Source organism: Callospermophilus lateralis, chromosome 13 (assembly GCF_048772815.1).
Source record: "Callospermophilus lateralis isolate mCalLat2 chromosome 13, mCalLat2.hap1, whole genome shotgun sequence".
NCBI classification, from domain to species: Eukaryota; Metazoa; Chordata; class Mammalia; order Rodentia; family Sciuridae; genus Callospermophilus; species Callospermophilus lateralis.
Genome location: NC_135317.1, coordinates 80356684 through 80373803, shown reverse-complemented (window position 1 = coordinate 80373803; position 17120 = coordinate 80356684). Strand labels below are relative to the sequence as shown.

Sequence of the window (17120 nt, the reverse complement as noted above, 5' to 3'; positions counted from 1 at the left end):
CTTCCCCCTTGCACCCTGCAGATGTTTCTTGTTAGAAAACAAAGCCTCCAGGAAGGAATTCGTTTTTAAGGTACCATTCATCATTTACACCTGAGAGTGAATGCGTTTATCAAATCTTTCCTGAGAACAGATTTTTTTTTTTTTTTTTTTCTGAGAGGGCAGGACAAAAAGTTGCACAAAAAGCCACTGAGCTTCTAGCCAGGCAGCATGCCAGGGAAGGGAGGGGAGAACGGGCAGGGGGTGGGGCACATGGACGGTACATGCCATCTCCTTCACAGTCTGGCCTGATCTCAGCAGGATGGGAGAGGCCCCGGGACTAGGGTGGGTAGGTCCGGGCCTCAGTGTGGGAGCACCATAGGCACATGGAGGCACTCGCTGGGACCATCTGAGGCAGGTGGCCCTGGAGTTCTTGCGACAGCCCTCTTCTGCCCTTGGAAGTGAGCAGGGGGTAGAGGACTACTCTGGGTAGGACGGTGAGGCTCCACAGCGTCAACGTGCATCTGTGTTGTGTCCTAGGCTGCTGCTGGGTCCCAGGATCTGCTGCGCCCACAGCAGAACAAGAAGGTGCCGGGGCAGCTGTGCTGAGAAGGAGCTGTTGCTGATATTCCTGGCCCCCAGGAGTCCTGGCCAGACAGGTCCAGAGCAGGAAGGGAGTGGAGGCAGTGAGAGACAGGGACACCACTGCAGGAGGCAGGGGCCTGCCGTGAGCGAGGGCCCCGAGACGCAGACTCACAGGCCTGTCTTGGCAGGGCTTGTCACACCTGGGAGGCAAAGATCAATTAGAACAAGGGAAGGGGATCTCCGGACAGGAAGGTATCCCTTTGCCCTAGCCCCACACCCACACGAGTCAGAGACCTTAAGTTGGCCTGTTGAAGAGGGTGTGGCTTTGTAGAGCTGTTTCAGCAAAGCCAGAGGAGGGCTCTACCAAGATGCTGGTAGTGGGTCAAGCCAGCCCGAGCATGCAGGCCAGGGAACATTCTAGGCAGCTGGACTATGGGACTGCAGGTTAATGAGCATGGATACATAAGTGAGAAAGTGGGGCCTCCCACCATGAGCCCATAGCCCTCTGCCCCAGGGTCAGCCCCTCCTCCATTCACCTCAACATCCAGGGAGGAATCAGATTTCTTTCCCCACTGAGTCCTCTTGGTGGCCGCCAGCTCCTTCCGTACATTCTGATTGGGGGCATCAGAGTGGAGACCAGGAACTAAGGTGAGGCTTAAGGAGGGGGCTGGGGTCCCCAAGGCCCAATCCCCTGCTTAGGATACCTCACTCCTGAAAGCAAAAAGGACCCCAGGCCACCTCCTGTTTCTGGTGCCTTCTGACCCGCAGGCCCATCCATAGCCCTCCCCCCACCCGCGTCCTGCCCCATCTCCACTCCTGAAACCACCCCTTGCTCTCAGGCTATCCCTCCTCTGACCCATGTCACTCCACCATGAGACATCAAGGAGGGACAAGAAACCTGGGGGTTCTGATCTCCAGACTCCTGAGTCTTGCTGATCCACAAGTTGAGCTTGGATGTCACAACCCCTGGCAACCTCAAGTTGTCCTAAAAAGAAAGGCTCTAGCTTAGAGCTTGGTACCATTGGCAACTTCAGGACATTTTCAGAGGCCCTGGACTAAGGACATGACTCTCCCTCAGTCCCACATCCATCTGTGCTTGCCATGCGTACTGGGGATAGCACCCCCTGTAGGGATTCGTGTGCCCAGTTGAGGTGACTTGGCTTGAGGACATCAATGGTAGGTCAAGGTTCTTCCAACATTGACACATGAAAATACTGTTTTCTGGCACTGCTAAGGCCTACATTTGGGCTTTGGAGACCCCCCAACAGGACTTCAACCCTCACCTTCCGGCTGGAGGCTGGTTCTGCGTGACTCTGGCCAGTCAGTTCCTTCTCAAAGAGGTGGCGCTTGCTGGCCACACCCACAGGAGCCACAAAGAACTCAGTGCGGGTGGAGCCTTGAGACCTGACCGATGCTGACCTCTGGAAACAGAGACACAAGCCACTGAGCTGTGCCTGTGAGGTGCATGACCACCTGGGCAGGAACCCTTGGCCCTGGGGAAGAGCCCCGCCACACCTGTATGGCTGTGTGGTATCTCTCCAGCTTCTCCCCCAGCTTGACTGAGGTGGCTGGCAGCCTCACGCTGGCACTGCAGGAGGAAGATAGGGTAAGACAAACCAGGTGAGACACCCACCTTGGGGAGGCCCTGGCCCCGGGTCCTGAGGAGCGGCCCCCCCACATCCTGCCATTTTGGCAAAGAGAACAAGGAATAGTCTGTAATGACTTGGTTAAGGGAAGACTCCTGATTCCAGGGAGTTTCCTCCCCTCTTGAACAGAAATATCTCACTCCTTCCCTCTTCCCTTCTCCTCCCTCATCATCTCCTGAACTTCCCCTTCCTGCCTTCCCTAAACCTGGGGCCACCTTCCCCTCTCCCTGCTTGCCCCGCTGAGCTCTCCTCTCCACTGCCACCAGATTGTTCCTACCTTGAACAGATTTTGTCCCTTCCAGCTTCTCCCCCCTGGGGCCACAGGACAAGGACCAAATTCCCTGGCACAGCCCTGGAAGTGACCTGTCCCTACCTTTCCTCTCTGTGCTGGCACCTCCCCCCTCCCTGCCACCTAGCTGGTGCCAGCCAGCTAGAATCCTGTGTCTACACCGTGCCTTTCACCTGCTGTCCCCTCAGTTCAACATGCCACACCTCCAGTGTTCCATCTGGGAATCTCCCACTAGTTCAAGTTCCACATTGAATGTCCCACCGCTCTGTGACACCTTTCTAGATATCACAGGCTCTGCTACTGCTGCAGCCACCAAGCTCTGAGCCCGTTACACCTTCCTATCCTGTACCTCCCTGCTGAGGTGACACTGTATTTGATGGTCTCATGTGAGTTGCCTGAGGGCTGCCACTGTCTTTTTTTTTTTTTTTTTTGGTGGGGGGGGGGCAGTTTACTGGGGATTGAACCCAGGGGCACTCAACCATTGAACCATATCCCCAGCCCATTTTTAAAAAAAAAAAAATTTTATTTAGAAATAGGGTCTTAAATGAGTTGCTTAAGGCCTCACTACATTGCTGGGGCTGGCTTTGAACTCGTGATCCTCCTGCCTCAGCCTCCCAGGCTGCTGGGATTACAGGCATGTGCCACCTCACCCTGATAGCTGCTGTATCTTATTTTTGTTCTCCTCATCCAACCCCACCCCAAGGCCTGGCCTAGCAGAGGAGGCCTCAGGAAGATTAGAGGGCAGAAGAATATAGCAGAGTGGGTCAAATTCCCAGCATGGGCAGAACCGCTTTTCAGATCCATTTTCAGATTTTTTCCAAAATACAGTCATCCATGCACAGAGCATGGGGTCCTCATTAAACACACAGAGTCCCAGGCCTCCACCCCAGGCCTGCCAATAGAGAGGCTTCCCTTCCTCGCTCTGTTCTGAGTCTCCCTCCTGAAAAGCCCACCTCCTCTTCCCACCCCAACCCTGAGACTCAAGCCCCCTTCCTTCAGAGCTCCTCCCCCCAGCAGCTCTCCCGGATGCCCCCTCCCTTTGCATCTCACATGGCCTCAGTCCCTCCTGTTAATCCCTCCCTCTGCCAGATCCAGAGCTCTGGCAAGATCTGCACGTTCCCCTTGTACAGCCTGGCACAGGAGGGTAGGGGCTCAGGAAATATTCCACCAGACAGCAGAGAGTTGAAGCCTCCAGGCCTCCCACCTGCGGGTGAAGGCTTTTTCTGAGCTGTCTTTCTTAGGGCTCATCTGAAATGAGAAGAAGAGGCAGTAAGCAGGAGTCCCAGGGAAGTCAGTGCCCTGCCCCCCAAGACAGAGCCCAGCTCTCAGACACTTCTTTCTCCCCGACCCCCTACCACCAAAGAAACACATGACCACACCTTTGTGAAGGCCCTCTTCTAATCTGGGAAGCACCTGCCTCCTCCCACTAGTCTGGGCCCAAAGCCATTCCTCGTCTTCTCGAGCCCTGCTCACAGGTTACCTACCACCCCACTGTTGCCCCACTGACCAACAGCCCTGTGGGTACCCATCAACCTCAGGCCTCCAGCCTCCTCCCCAGGCCCTGGAATGCATTAGGGCACAAAGCACAGTCAACAGTGAATGAGTGGATGACCCAGTGAACACAAGAACTAAGAATAAATACTGGGTCACAGCCAAATGAGACTTCCCACTCCATGTGATTTGCACTGTTGGGGTGGGAGCAGATCAGAGAGCGCGCTGTGGGAACCCTGCTGCTCTGCCCGGTTCTCCCTCCTGGGTGGGGACCAGGCTTGACACAGGCAGGTGTGGGGCCAGCAGCCCTGCCTGGTCCTGGCATATGCCATCTTCCTGCAGCTCTGGTCTTCCCCCACTAGGTGGGGCTGCTCAGGCTTATTTACACCCAGTCATTAACTTTTTCCTTTAATAGGAACTTGTGCATGTTTTTGGCCGGCCATGGGGACTCCAAAGCCCCTCTCCATCCAGTGGGTCTTCATGCTATCAAACCTAAGCCTCCTTTGCTATAATGGGTAGTTTCCTTGGCTTGCCCTCCAGAAGATTAGCGACAAGACTGTCCTGGGCTCTCACCCGAAAGGAGATGGTCCTGGGGCTGGAGCGTTTGAGGGAGCTGCTGTAGGTGATCTGAGTGGGGGAGAATGTGTCGTCTTCTTCTTCCTCCTTGCTGGGGATTTTTACCTGAGTGGAGCACAGAGTGACAAGAAGTTGAGATCTCACCGTCCTTGGCAGAGATCTAGGGCCCTACCGGCCGAGGTAGCCCCTAAACCCAAGCTGCCATGAGGAACCCATGTGACCAGGCTCATCCCAGGAGCTGCAGGAGAAAGAGGGCGGGAGAGACAGTCCTGGGCCTAACTCTCCTGCCTTTGCTGGAGACAGCCAGGCTCCCCAGCAGGGCTTTCTAGGAGATCTTCTGGAAGGATCTGAGACTTCCTAAGAACCTGCTAGGGTCCTAGAGTCCAGGTCCTAGATGAAGATGTGGTATGGGGTCCCAGATGCTCCCTGCCCCACAGCTGGCGTCCTTTTCAGTGGCTAGGAACAGCAGAGAGACTCAGCCTGAAGGTGGGAGGACAGGAAGCAGCAAGGGAACCAGAAGCCACTGGTAAGACTGGCAGGGAGGCCAGTCGGGGAGGAGGGACGGGAGTACTGCCAACCTGGAGAGAGATGGGCTTGAGGCGGGAAGCCACCTTTGGAGGGTCTGGTGAGGAAGATGGGGTCTCCTCAGGGAGGGCTTTTTCTCTCTGCTCCTTGGTGGTAGCCTGGCTTTTCCCAGAGGCCTGGGGTGGCTCTGAGGCCACTGCCCTCTTTGGGGCCGGCTTCGTCTCTGAGACCGGTGGCTTTTCAAAGATGGATGCTTTCTCAGACACCAATCTCCTCTCTGGGGTCTTCTCAGAGACACTTGCTTTTTCTAGAATCGACTTTTTCTCCAAGATGGATCTTTTCTCTGATGCTGCTGTTTTCTCAGACACAGATGTTTTCTCGGGGGCCGGAGACTTATCGGAGACGCCTGTGTTTTCTGGAACAGGCTTCTTCTCTGAGCTGCCTCTCTTCCTGGGCACTGCTGTCTTCTCAACTGGAGATGTCTTCTCTGGGGCTGACCCCTTCTGCGAGACATAGGTTTCCTTGCCAGGCGCTACCATCTTCTCTGACACAGGGGATTTCTCAGCGATTGAGGTCTTCTCTGGAGCCAGGGCCTCCTCTGGAAGCCCCTTTTTCCCTGCTGCTTGCTCCTCCTCTCGGGCCCAGGGTCCCCGCTGCTCCCGGCTCAGTCTTCTGCGGGGTGGGGGCTCTGGTTCCTTCTTGGGCACTAAGGGCTGCTTCATGGCCTGCCCAGGTCCCAGGCTGTCTCTTCCCTCCTCAGCCTCTAGCCTCTCCTGGATGGGGGTCTGTGCAGCCTCCACTGCCTGCCGCCTCTGCCTCCGCTCCTGCCGAGTCCTGAGAATTGTTTGGATTTCCTCAACTTCATCTTTGGAGGCTGGGGGTGGTGGCTTGGGCACCTCGGCTTCATCTTGGGGTGGTGGCTTGGGCACCTCGGCTTCCTCCACGCTGGGCAGCCTGAGCCAGAAGATGGAGATGGAGTGCAAAATTGAATCAGAAGACATCAGAGGTGAGACAATCAACAAACACTGACCATGCAACAGTTTTGTATGTGCCAGGGTGTGCTGGGAGTTGTGGGGGTCAACAAGAGTAAATGGGGTCTCTGCCCCATAGAGCTTAGATCCAGGTCAGAGGTATTCAAAGGTCACACAGCTAACTGGAGAGAGAACTGGAATTAGAACTCAAGGCTTCTAAGTCACCATCCCATACTCCTGTCAGTCATGTGGGTGCAGCTGGGATTAGGTGGCAGTCAGGTTTGGCTTAGCCCAAGACACATATCCTGGTTCCCTCCTCTGAGGGGCAAAGGTACAAGAGCAACCTGAGAAGATTGCCCCAAACCTACAGCACTTGGTCTCCAGCTAAAGGAGATTCTTTTCCTTCCACCACCCTGCTCTCCATTAATTTCAAGCCAGTCAACTCACTGATTCTCAGTTTTCAAATCTGCAAACTGAGCTTGTCAGGAGGCATGATGAGCTTCCCACCCTGAGAGCACAGTCCTGGTGCTGAGGTGGCATCCAGTAAGTTCTGGGCCCTTCTCTCCCCCCCCCACTCCTCCCCTCAGAAGTGACTTGTGGGGGGTCAAGGCTGGAGGGAGGCAGCCTGCTGAATGGACAGAGTCAAGCCATGGAACTTTACAAATCCAAATGGAAATTCTGGCTGTATTACTCTTTAGGTATATGATCTTAGCATGGCACCTAAATGTCCTCCCACTAGTTTCTTCCTGTAAAACTGGGTAATAATCCCTGTCTCTCAGGGATAGTATTGGATTCAATGAGCTATGTCCATAAGATGCCCAGCCACGTATGGGCCCAAGGATGGTCCCAACAAACAGCGGCACTGGTAGTTCTAATGGAGACGGAATCCAGCAGAGCTGAGGAGAGGCCTGGAGAGTGTGAGAGGAACTTGAAATTTGTCTTTGTACCCTTCAGCCTCATTCTCTGGGTCTCAAGCCTGGGGCAGGCCAAACGCATTGCACAGAGTATGCCTGGGGCAGCTAAGTCCATCCCTGTCACCCAGAATGTGGAAATGCGGCCCAGCCCCCACCCGAGTACCTCTCAATGGCTGGATGGTCCCCATTCTGGGTGAGTTTGGGAGCCTCGTCATCTGTGACGGAACTCATGTTGCGATGCCGGCGCCTGCGTTCACGTTCCTGCTCCTCCTCATCTTCTAGAGTCCGCTGCCGGGCCAGGCTGGGGGAAGGAAGTGGGGATCAGCACAGCCCTGGGGACACCCCAGCACCCTTCCCAAGACAGACTCCCAAGGGCTGAGAGAAGAGAGAACACCCTCTAGGCCTACAAGCATGGCAGTGTGGACAGTCTGAACAGAGCCATGCTGGACTTCAGAAACCCAGGATGAACGACAATATGTAAAATCTCTCATTCAGTGACTTACACCTGTAATACCAGCAACCTGGGAAGCTAAGGCAGGAGGGTCACAAGATTTGTGTAGCTGAGCATGGTAGCACACGCCTGAAGTCACAGGCACTTGGGAAGCTGAGGCAGGAAAATCACGGGAGCCCAAGAGTTCTAGGCCAGCCTGGGTAACACAGCAAGACTGCTAGATTTGCTAAATTGGCCTCAAATTTGCAATCCTCCTGCCTCAGCCTCCCAAGTAGCTGAAATTACAGGCTTGTACCACTGTGTCTGGCTCCGGGATTATAGGATGTTTAGCAGCAGCAACAACATTTCCCAGTTGTGACAACCAAGTTTCCCAACATTACCAAATACTATTAATATAGCAATATTACCAAATAACCTGTAGGGGTAAAAATCACCCCATGAGAATCATTGTGCTGAAATTTTCTCAGGACCCCAGAATGGAAATGTGGGGCCTCCCTCTCTGGGGTGACTAGGAATGTGGAAAGGTGAATATAGTTCTGCCCAAAGAAAGCAAATGAACTTGACAAGTCCCTTTCTCTTTTCAGTCTGAGAATTCTTAGATAATATCCCTTAATGGACAATAAACAGGGGAACTTCCTCGGAGTTATCCAATTCCCCATAAAATTTCTTAGCCTTTAACGATGTGGGGCAGGGATAGACTCATACATAAGACCAGTTACACCTGGAAAAGATTTTAATATGCCTTCATTTCCGGGGAGCACTTTGAACCTCTCCCATCTTTTAGAACTTCCCTTTGCCTGAAGAAGTAAGGGGACCTTGTACACCCTAATGTGTTTCCTGCACCAAGTCACCCTTCACTCCTGGGACAAACAGGCACTCTCACAACCAGACCCCACTAATCCATCCAGCCGCTCTGCATTCACACACCTCTCCATCCAGCTACCTGCCAATTCAAGTGTCCCTCTAACTAGTCACTTACTGGTTTTCCTTGCCCATTTCTGTCATCTTATCCACTGGCCTACCACCCACCTACCCACCTCTCCTCCAGTCCATCTTTCCTTCCATCCACCTGTCCTCCTAATTCAATCAAATACATACTTGCTAAGCAACTGCAAGAGGCCTAGCACCATGTCAGGAACCAAGGGTATCAGAGAACAACATGGCAGGACCTCCACCCTGGAGAAACCTATAAACCAGGGATCTAGAAGCATATCCACCAAGAATTCTTCCAACCAAAGTACAGAAACGGTTCTGCAGAGTAAATGACAACCGCAGATCAATATTATCAGAAAAGGTTCACAGAAGGGATGGAACCTACACAGGATCTCCATGGGTGATTTCCTTAGGGCTCTTGGACTGAGGGGAAATGGCAATGCAGACAGAAGCAGGGCATCAAGCAAGCTGAGAAATTCGAAGGAATGGGGTCTGTTGGGACAGGATGCTGTGTTTCACCCAGAGAGGCAAGAGGATTTAAATAGGGGAGCACCGGGCTGTAAAGATTAGATGGGCTGAGCATTCTGTGGCACTTCTGGTGATACCCCTAGTGCTCTTTGGAGCTCAGGTCAGAAGTTTCTAGAGCTTTCCCTGAGCTACAGCAATGAATAGAAAGCCTCCTCTTGCTGTTTCCAGGTGCCAAACTCTCAGGTCTCTTTAGCTCTCCTGGTCACTCTGCCCCTGAAGTGTATCATCATGAAATCAAGCCTTGACTCAAGGGGACTGGCTTCTGAAGGCAAAAAACAAAAATCACACGAACCCACAAATTTCATACACTGAATTGCATCTAAGACGCACCTGCAGGCCTCCTGAAGAAGAGACTCCTCGGGAGTCTTTATAAGGGAGGATCAGGGCCTGGTTTCTAGATCTCCTGCCCTGGGGCAAGTGGATTCCTTTCATTTTCCTCAGTTTTCACTCTTAAAATGATAAGGATGAGCCACATAACAGCTCTAATTTTCTTCTAGGTCCAGCCTCGAATTTATAGAGCCACATTTGCTAAACAAATATTTTTTGAGCACCCATGTCCCAGGCATGACTCCGGGGGCGGGATAGAGAGGGGAATGAGACCGACAGTCTCCTTCCCGTCACAGAGCATCGGGAGGACGAGACAGACTGCCAACAAGGAAACAGGACTCTGAACAAAGAGCTGTGGGCCAGGTGACATGAGGACCATGGGACGAGGTAAGTGACCGGAGAGAAGGTGCTTGGGTGGAAGGCCTCTCTGAGGGACCTGGTTCCTGAGCAGCCAGGGAGCCCATCTGGTGGCAATGTCCCAGAAAGGGAGCACAGCACACAGAGAGTCCTGGTATGATCAGAGAGGAGTTCAGGGGACAAGGGCAAGCCAGGGCCATACAGAAGCCCACAGTGAAACTGGACAGCAAGCAAGGGCAGAGCACAGAGCCATGGAGACCCTCTAGTATCCAGGATGGTGACAGGCACCCCAACGGGTGCCAACAAATGCGAGAGAACAAGTGTAAACATCAGCTTTCAGGACTGCTGTCCTCCCCAGGGAATTGCCAAACCTCTGCCGCCATCTCAAGAGCACAAAGGTGGGGAGCAAATCCTGAGCCCCTTAAAGGCAATCTGTCCCTCTCTGGGCAGGGAGGGGAACCTTCCAGTTTCTCCCAATTCTGCTACCAGGGCAGCTCTTTGGAGAAGTATCTCGGTGCCCCCCTCATCAGTCTCCCCTCTACTCCATTTCAGTGCACATGCAGAGGAGCTCCCCCATCAAAGTTTCCAATATGGAAACAGGAACCCAATAGATGCCAACAAATATAAAGGAACAAGTGTAAACATCCATTTTTCAGGACTATGTCCTTAATCACGACCTTAAACAAGATTCCCCTGGGCCTTCACATTAGCCCTGTGGGTGCTACATATTTGTGGGTTGATACTTCATTCATTCACTTTCTTATGAGCTGGCTTCTGCTGGCTTTCATCTGAAGTCACGTCTCCACCTCTTCTTCTCTGGATGCACCCCTGCCCATCCAAGTTTGGGAAACAGCTCCTGCCCTCCAAAGAGGGATTCACATACTGAGGAAAATGACCCACAAAGTCAGAAGTTCCTCACTCCTGACCACACCCAGAGCAGGACTGGGCTAGAGCCTCTGGGATTCTTTGGTCCTGAGCAACCCAGTTCCCACACACGGTTCTCAGCCCTCAGGGAAGCGGTGTATTTGTTTATCCTTCTACGGGGCCCTATATGGTATGTGATCAGTCTGAGCCTGGTCTCTTCAGAAGTGACTCACTCCCTAGGCTGGTCCAGGGCTGGGCTATAGGGGATGGGGGCCAGTTGTCCTTGAGTGTTTCCAAGCTGTAAACCAAGACCCTACAACTCACCCACAGTGACATGGCCACTCGGGCTGCTCAGGAATCTTGGGGCTTCCTTCAACCCCAGTACCTAGCAAAATAAGAGTCCCTTCAGCACCACCCCACCCTGAGGGAGGAATGTTATCACCAATAAGCAAAGATTATTGGCCTCCAAAGATGAGGAAATGAACAGAAATTGAAAGGACACAAGACAAAGGTCAGTCCCCAGGTGGTATAGCTGCTAAGAGCCCAATAACAAATAGAGTTGAGGGCCTAGAACCGTGCTTCATGTTTGTTGAATGTAGTGACAAATAAATTCATAAATAAAAGAATAAAGGAAGAAGTGATAGCACTAATAACAAGTGCTTCCCAAAACACCAGGGACTAACTATTTTAGGATTACTGCAGTGTACAAATACTACAAATACCAGTGACCTTATCCTTTACATCCCTGTAAGGTGAAGGTCATCACCCCCGTTTTGCATAGGAGGAAATGGAGGCATTTTCTGAAGAAAATGCAACTAAAGAAAAGAAGGAACTAAGAGTCCACCTAAGTCAGCCACCCAAGACCTCATGTGGTTTACCATGATACCAACTAGCAGAAAAGGTTGTCCTGGGAGGACTTGCACGGGGGGAGGCGAGGCGGGGGGAGAACTACTTAGCAGCCCACCCACAGCAGAACATTCAGGGAAAGGAGCCAGGGAGCCCTGAGGTTCAGGATTCTCAGTCCTAGGACAGGGTGCAACCTGGGAGGGCAGAGGTTGGGGAAAACCCAGTGACCTTTAAGCCCCAGAACCAGGCCCTGGGTGGAATCTGCAGGCTCCAAGAGCAGGGTAGTTCCAGTCACTCTCACCAGCTAGGGCCACAGCCCTGGACACCTGGCCCACCACTCCCTTCCTCTCCACAAACCTTTCCTCCACCTCCCAACCTTCATTTGGGATCAGACACCCCTCTATTTGCCTCATAGGGGGTCACTAATCCTTCCCCACCCCCGATTTCACCAACTCCATCCTTTGGGTATGGGACTTCTCGTTCTCTTTTATATAATTCTAAAGTCCTTCCTCCCCGATAAGCTCATGTAGCCCCCTCTCCTATCTAATTTCCATCTGTTCTGCATCAAGGGCACCAGTGGTTGTTAAGTGTTAAGTATAGCAGCAGAACCCATTTTCCCAAATTGAATCCCACGCAGCAGAAGCCCATTCTTTAGGCAGGGCTTTAACTTTATTCTAAGGAGCCCTGGGGGCTCTCTAGCTAGAATAAAGTTCTAGTAACTTTATTCTAGTTAAAGTAGGGAGAGGATGTGAAGGCTGCCCCAGAAGCAATTTTGTTGACCCTGGGGCTCAAGAAGCAGGGGCTGGGCTGGGGATATAGCTCAGTTGGTAGAGTGCCTGCCTCACATGCACAAGGCCCTGGGTTCAAGTCCCAGCACCACAAAAAAATAAATAAATAAAAAATAAAAGCAGGAGCTGAGGAAGGGAAAAACAGAGGAAGACACCCAGGCCTGGCCATGACCTTGGGCCAATCTTTACCCCAGAGTGGGCAGGCATCAAACTCCCCTTCCACATACTGAGGGGTCACTATGAGTGGTCCAAGGTCCCTTTTGGCCCAGATGACCTAGGGAGAGGTGCCAGGAGGATTCAGGAAAGCACTTGGAGGTGGGAGGGCTGCTTAAGGCCCCGGCAAGGAAATGATTAACCTGTGGCTGCTTAGTCCCAGGCACTCCCAGATCCACTCCTCACCCCCTGCAGACAGGCCTGGCCTAGCCCCACAGTCACCAGGTCAGCTCAGGGAGGAAAGGACAAGGCGGCTGACCAGGGCAGCTAGTCAGACAGCTCACAATCCCAGGGCTGGAGCGCCTGAATTTCTATGTGCTGCCTAGGACAGGCCGCAGGCTGGCCCTCAGCTCTTCACCCTTACTAGGGTCCCTTACTAGGACCACACTCGCCACACCCTGCCTAACCTGGGAGGCTCGGTTGACAGTGACTCACAGCCCTTTCCTGCTGGCCCGCTGAGGCTTGTTGTTCAGTGAGTAGACATCCCCTGGGAACTTGGCCCCACCCCTGCCCACCGTAGTCCATGTCCATCTGAGCAGTGGAAAAGCTAAGACCAGACCTTACTCCTGCTTTAAAAGTTCTGCTGCCCCAGCTGCACCACCCCCACATACAGACACGGCCACCCTGCTCATAACCAGCTGTGCTCTCAGACACGGAATCACATGCAGCCCACCAGAGGATGAGCTTCTGAGGACATAGTGTCTGTAGTGTATTTTTAACCCAATACAGAGTACTGAGGTCTGCAACGAACATTTAGACTGAACATACTTGGATCTGCAAACTCTGAACTCAGTAATACAAAAACCCACTGCCCACACACACACATCTCATCACTACACAGGCCATAAACATACTCACCCACACATATGGCCACACACACACACTTCTAAGCATGCATTCATAGGTACAGATAATGCCACACCTAGAAGCCAAGACACTCCCACATCAACCCCTGAACACTGGCCCATATGCAGAGTCCAAGGCCTTGACCCCCAGCCCCACCCTCAGCAAACCTTCCTTGGGGTGTGTCCAACCTCTTCAGCAGCCTGGGTTTCTTTTCCAGAGCACTGGGTCCCCTCCATTCTTGGGGCTTACCTTTTCCCCTCTTTAGACCCCATAGGCTTCTCTGCACTGGGGTTACTGAGCAACTGTCCTCAGAGCAGTGTGGGGTTCGGAGAGTCTGGGGAACACTCCCTGCCCCGCTCCCTCCAGCCCAGGAGAATGAGCTGCTATGGGGAAGCTCAGTCTGAAATGCTGGAAAAGCTCTGAAGCCCTTCAGGGAGGGTGAGAGGGCAAGAAGGAGATCCTAAAGTGCTGGAAAATTCCTGCAAGATGCCTTGATAAGGAAGGCCTGTGGTACCCAAACTGCTGGAGGGTGCTTGGCTGCACCTGCAGAGATGGCCCTAAACTCATGATAGGTCCGAAGATCTAAAGACTCACCTGTGAGGACACGAGAGGCCAATTTCTACCTGCTAAAAATCAAACCTTGGGAACAAGGTTCCAGCTATTGGAACATGTGCTATTGCATGAACCTCAGTTTTGTTAAGAACAAAGAATGAGTGTATGTTTGGGGAGACAGGGTGCCCAGTGTAAAGATGAGGAGATAAAGATGCTCATTCCAGCACTTCTGGAGAGGGGAGGAAGGCAGCTCCAAGAGAAATCACTAACCACAATGAGGGGGCTGCTTCCTGGATACCTGCCTTTCCTAGGCTTCTCAATCCTGGCAGGAAGTTCAGCAGGGTGGGGTAAGATACTCAATCCCCAGACTCTTTGGGAAATGAGTTCTCAAATAAAGATGGGTCAGCAACCATCTTGAAGTCCCCAGCCAAGCTGCCACTCCAATGCCATACTCACAATCTGACCCTCCCTTGATGGAGAAGGGGGGTGGTCTGTCTCTTTCTTGTCCTATTCATAGTTCCCCATTCTGCTAAAGTAAGGTCACTCCTATTCCCTCTCCCAAGAGGGGCTGACAGACACTAGGCAGGAGCCTGACACTACAGCTCTGCACGGGAGCCAGGCACAGTGAGGGAGGCTGACTCCTTCCCAATTCCCCCAAATGTTCTTTTTACCCCACGCGGGGGGAAGGTCACCACCTGGAGCTGTCCAGGCTGAGGATCAACCTTCCTTTGCCAAGTACTCCGTTGGGGTCCCAGCCTCAAAGGGAGGACAGGAAGATGGAGAGGAGCGAGAATACCACACTGTCAGTGAAGGATCGTGAGTTTGGCCCCAATTCTGTCCCTCCTGAGGAGCTGCAAGACCGGGGACCAGTATCAGTGCCAGGATCCCAGGGCAGGGAGAAGACCGATGACCAGGGGCAGGAGATCGGAAGGTGTGCGGCTGGCCACAGCCAGGCATGGCCTGGCTCCCCTCCTGCCTGCAGCAGTGCTCACCTGGACAGCGCGGACCAGTCCTTTCTGGTGACAGACATGCTGCTGGAGCCCCGCGGCCGCCGCGTGCGTAGTGCTGGGTGCTGGGTGCTGGGTGCTGGGTGCTGGGCGCCCGTCGCCGCGTCTCACCTGCGCGCCCCTCCCCCGGCCCAGGTAGGATCACATGGCCGCTTATCTCACCCGCGCTCGCGCCCCGCGCCGCGGCGCTCCAATTTGCCGACCCGGGAGCGGCCTCTGGGGTGTGGGCGGCCCAGACAAAGCCGCATTGATCTCCGACCGGCCGGTCTGGCCGCGCGGGGCGAGCGCCGGGTGGACTGTCCGACCGGCCGCGGGCTCACCGACGGCGCCCGGTGGAGCGCGGGGCTGCTCGGCTGCCCCGGGCGAGGGCGGGCGACTTCCTGCTCAGAACCAGTCAGACCAGCTTGGCGCTGGGCCGCCTCTTCTCGCAGTGTCGCGGCCCGAGTACCAGGGAGTGGGGCGGAGGGGCGGGGATCCGAAGATGGGGTCAGGCTGAGCTCTCTGCCTGGAAATCGACTTAGCCCCGAGAAACCCAGGGGCAGGAAGCCGAGCGAAAAAAGGGGAGCAGGTTACAGTAATCTGGCACCGCCTGCCCAACAGACCCCCCGGAGACAGGTTAGGTTTGGCTTCCTCTGGCTGCGTACAAAACACGTGCATAGAAAAACGGCCCCTCCCTAGGTGACATTCTGGACTCAAATCCGCAAGCACATCAGTGCCCACAGCACTGAAAACCCAAATGTGCAAAGGACCATCCTTAGGCTCTGAGATCAACTGTGGGCGCTGGGGCAGGGTGTGTGACAGGACTGAGGAAGCTCAGCTTTGCTCCCTCAGAAGGGAAGAGGAAGCCCAGCTAACGGACTAGAGTTCTGGAGCAACCTGAGGCTGCTCAGCCCCGCACAGGTGTCCATCTGGTCTGTGCAATGCCAGGTGCTTTCTATCCAGGAACCTGCTATTTAGGTGCTGAGAGGGTCAGGTGCTGAGGTGGGAAATCTCATCTGCCCTGAGAGATCAGAATTGCAGGATCAGCAGTAGTAGCTGCATAGATCCTGCTCTGAGAGGAAGGAGATGCAGCCCCTGCACAGGGAGGAGAAGATGGCGGGCAGGAACTGCCAGGGTTCTGCTGGCCCTTGCTGCACTGTCTCACCTCCAAGTGCTAACCCAGGGCTGGTGGTCTGTATGCTGCCCTCCAATTCAGACCTCACCACGAAGGGCAAGGAGCTGCCAAGTACCAGGTGCACCTGCCTCAGGAACCTCCTGCCCAAAGGGCCCCTCCTCCTCTTGCATAGGAGGTGATGTGAGAGGCTCAGGGAGTGACTTCTGGTCAGGGATCCTGGAGACATGGCTTTGAGCGCTCATTCTGCCATTTATGAGATTGTCTCGGTTTTCTCTTCTGTGGAGTGGGAATAATGACACCTTGCTTTGCTTCCTTCCAGGTTGTGAGAATCAAATGAGTTCCCTGATGGTGACAGGGGAGTGAGCAGCATGAAGACTGATAAGACCACAGATGGTTATGAGCACTCTGCTCAAAGACACGACCCTGAGCTGTTTGCTCTCTCCAGAGGGAAGAGGAATTGGCAATAGCCAACATCCTTGGATATGCTGATCCAAGGCTGGGCATGTCCTAGGCAACCTCTGTTTCCCTGGAGACACAGTGAATATTCTCCCCATGATTGGTCCGTGATGTCATTCCAATATAGGAAGAAAAATATCCTGGTTATTTGAAGTCTGACCCTGCCAGGGATACTTAACAAAGCTAGAGTACAGTCCAGTTTCTAAAAGCCCAAAATCCAATATTATCTCTATGTGAATATAAAAACCTAAAACATGGAAGTTTTAGGTATGCAGTTGGTTTCTGTTTTTTTTTCTTTTGTTATTTATTTATTTAGTTAGTTAGTTAGTTAGTTCATTTTGGTATGCAGATAACCCAACAAGCAATTATACACATGTAATTGCCCAAAAAATTCCTTGAGGGAAGCACTGTGTATATACCAGGCACTTCCTGTGTGCCAGGTACAATACATTGTGCAGGGTTAGTAATATTAGTTTCCAAGAACTGCTGTAACAAAGGGGGTGGCTTTAAACAACACTTATTCTCTCAAACTTCTAAAGCCTGGACATCTGAGATCATGGTGCTGGCAAAGCCATGCTCTCCCCAAAGCCCTAGGGAGAATCCTTTGTTTCTTAAAGCTTCTGGTGTTTGCTGGCAATTCTTGGGAGTTCCTCAGTATGCAGCTGCATGACTCCAGTTTTCACCTCCGTTGTCACATGGCATTCTCTGTGAGTCTTTGTGTCTGTGTCCAAGTTTCCTTCTTCTTATAAGATTAGGACCAACCCTAATCCAGTCTGACCTCATTTTAACTTGATTATTCCTGCAAATATTCAATTCCAAATAAGTCACATTCACAAGTAGCAGGAGTTATGGATTAAACACATCT

At 53.0% G+C, this 17120-nt stretch overlaps 1 protein-coding gene across 1 annotated transcript; it reads right to left on the bottom strand.

Moving 5' to 3' along the window:
- Positions 1 to 489: 489 nt before the first annotated feature.
- On the bottom strand, positions 490 to 14708 carry Lad1 (ladinin 1). Its single transcript, XM_076872927.1, has 11 exons — positions 14671 to 14708; positions 7137 to 7274; positions 6018 to 6042; positions 5142 to 5984; positions 4561 to 4668; positions 3701 to 3744; positions 2077 to 2149; positions 1845 to 1982; positions 1460 to 1546; positions 1043 to 1172; positions 490 to 623 (listed from the first exon to the last, which is right to left on the bottom strand). The coding sequence occupies exons 1-11, from the start codon at positions 14706 to 14708 to the stop codon at positions 490 to 492; spliced, it is 1758 nt and encodes a 585-aa protein (XP_076729042.1).
- Between the last annotated feature and the right edge of the window lie 2412 nt (positions 14709 to 17120).

What these genes read in the sequence shown, in the direction of transcription:
- Lad1 (XM_076872927.1), bottom strand. Translation starts at nt 14,708, where the DNA reads ATGTCTGTCACCAGAAAGGACTGGTCCGCGCTGTCCAG. An exon ending in CCAGGACCATCTCCTTTCGG is followed by an intron (nt 3,745 to 4,560) that starts GTGAGAGCCCAG and finishes TTCTCATTTCAG; the next exon opens with ATGAGCCCTAAGAAAGACAG. An exon ending in CTATGGGCTCATGGTGGGAG is followed by an intron (nt 624 to 1,042) that starts GCCCCACTTTCT and finishes CTGTCTGGCCAG; the next exon opens with GACTCCTGGGGGCCAGGAAT.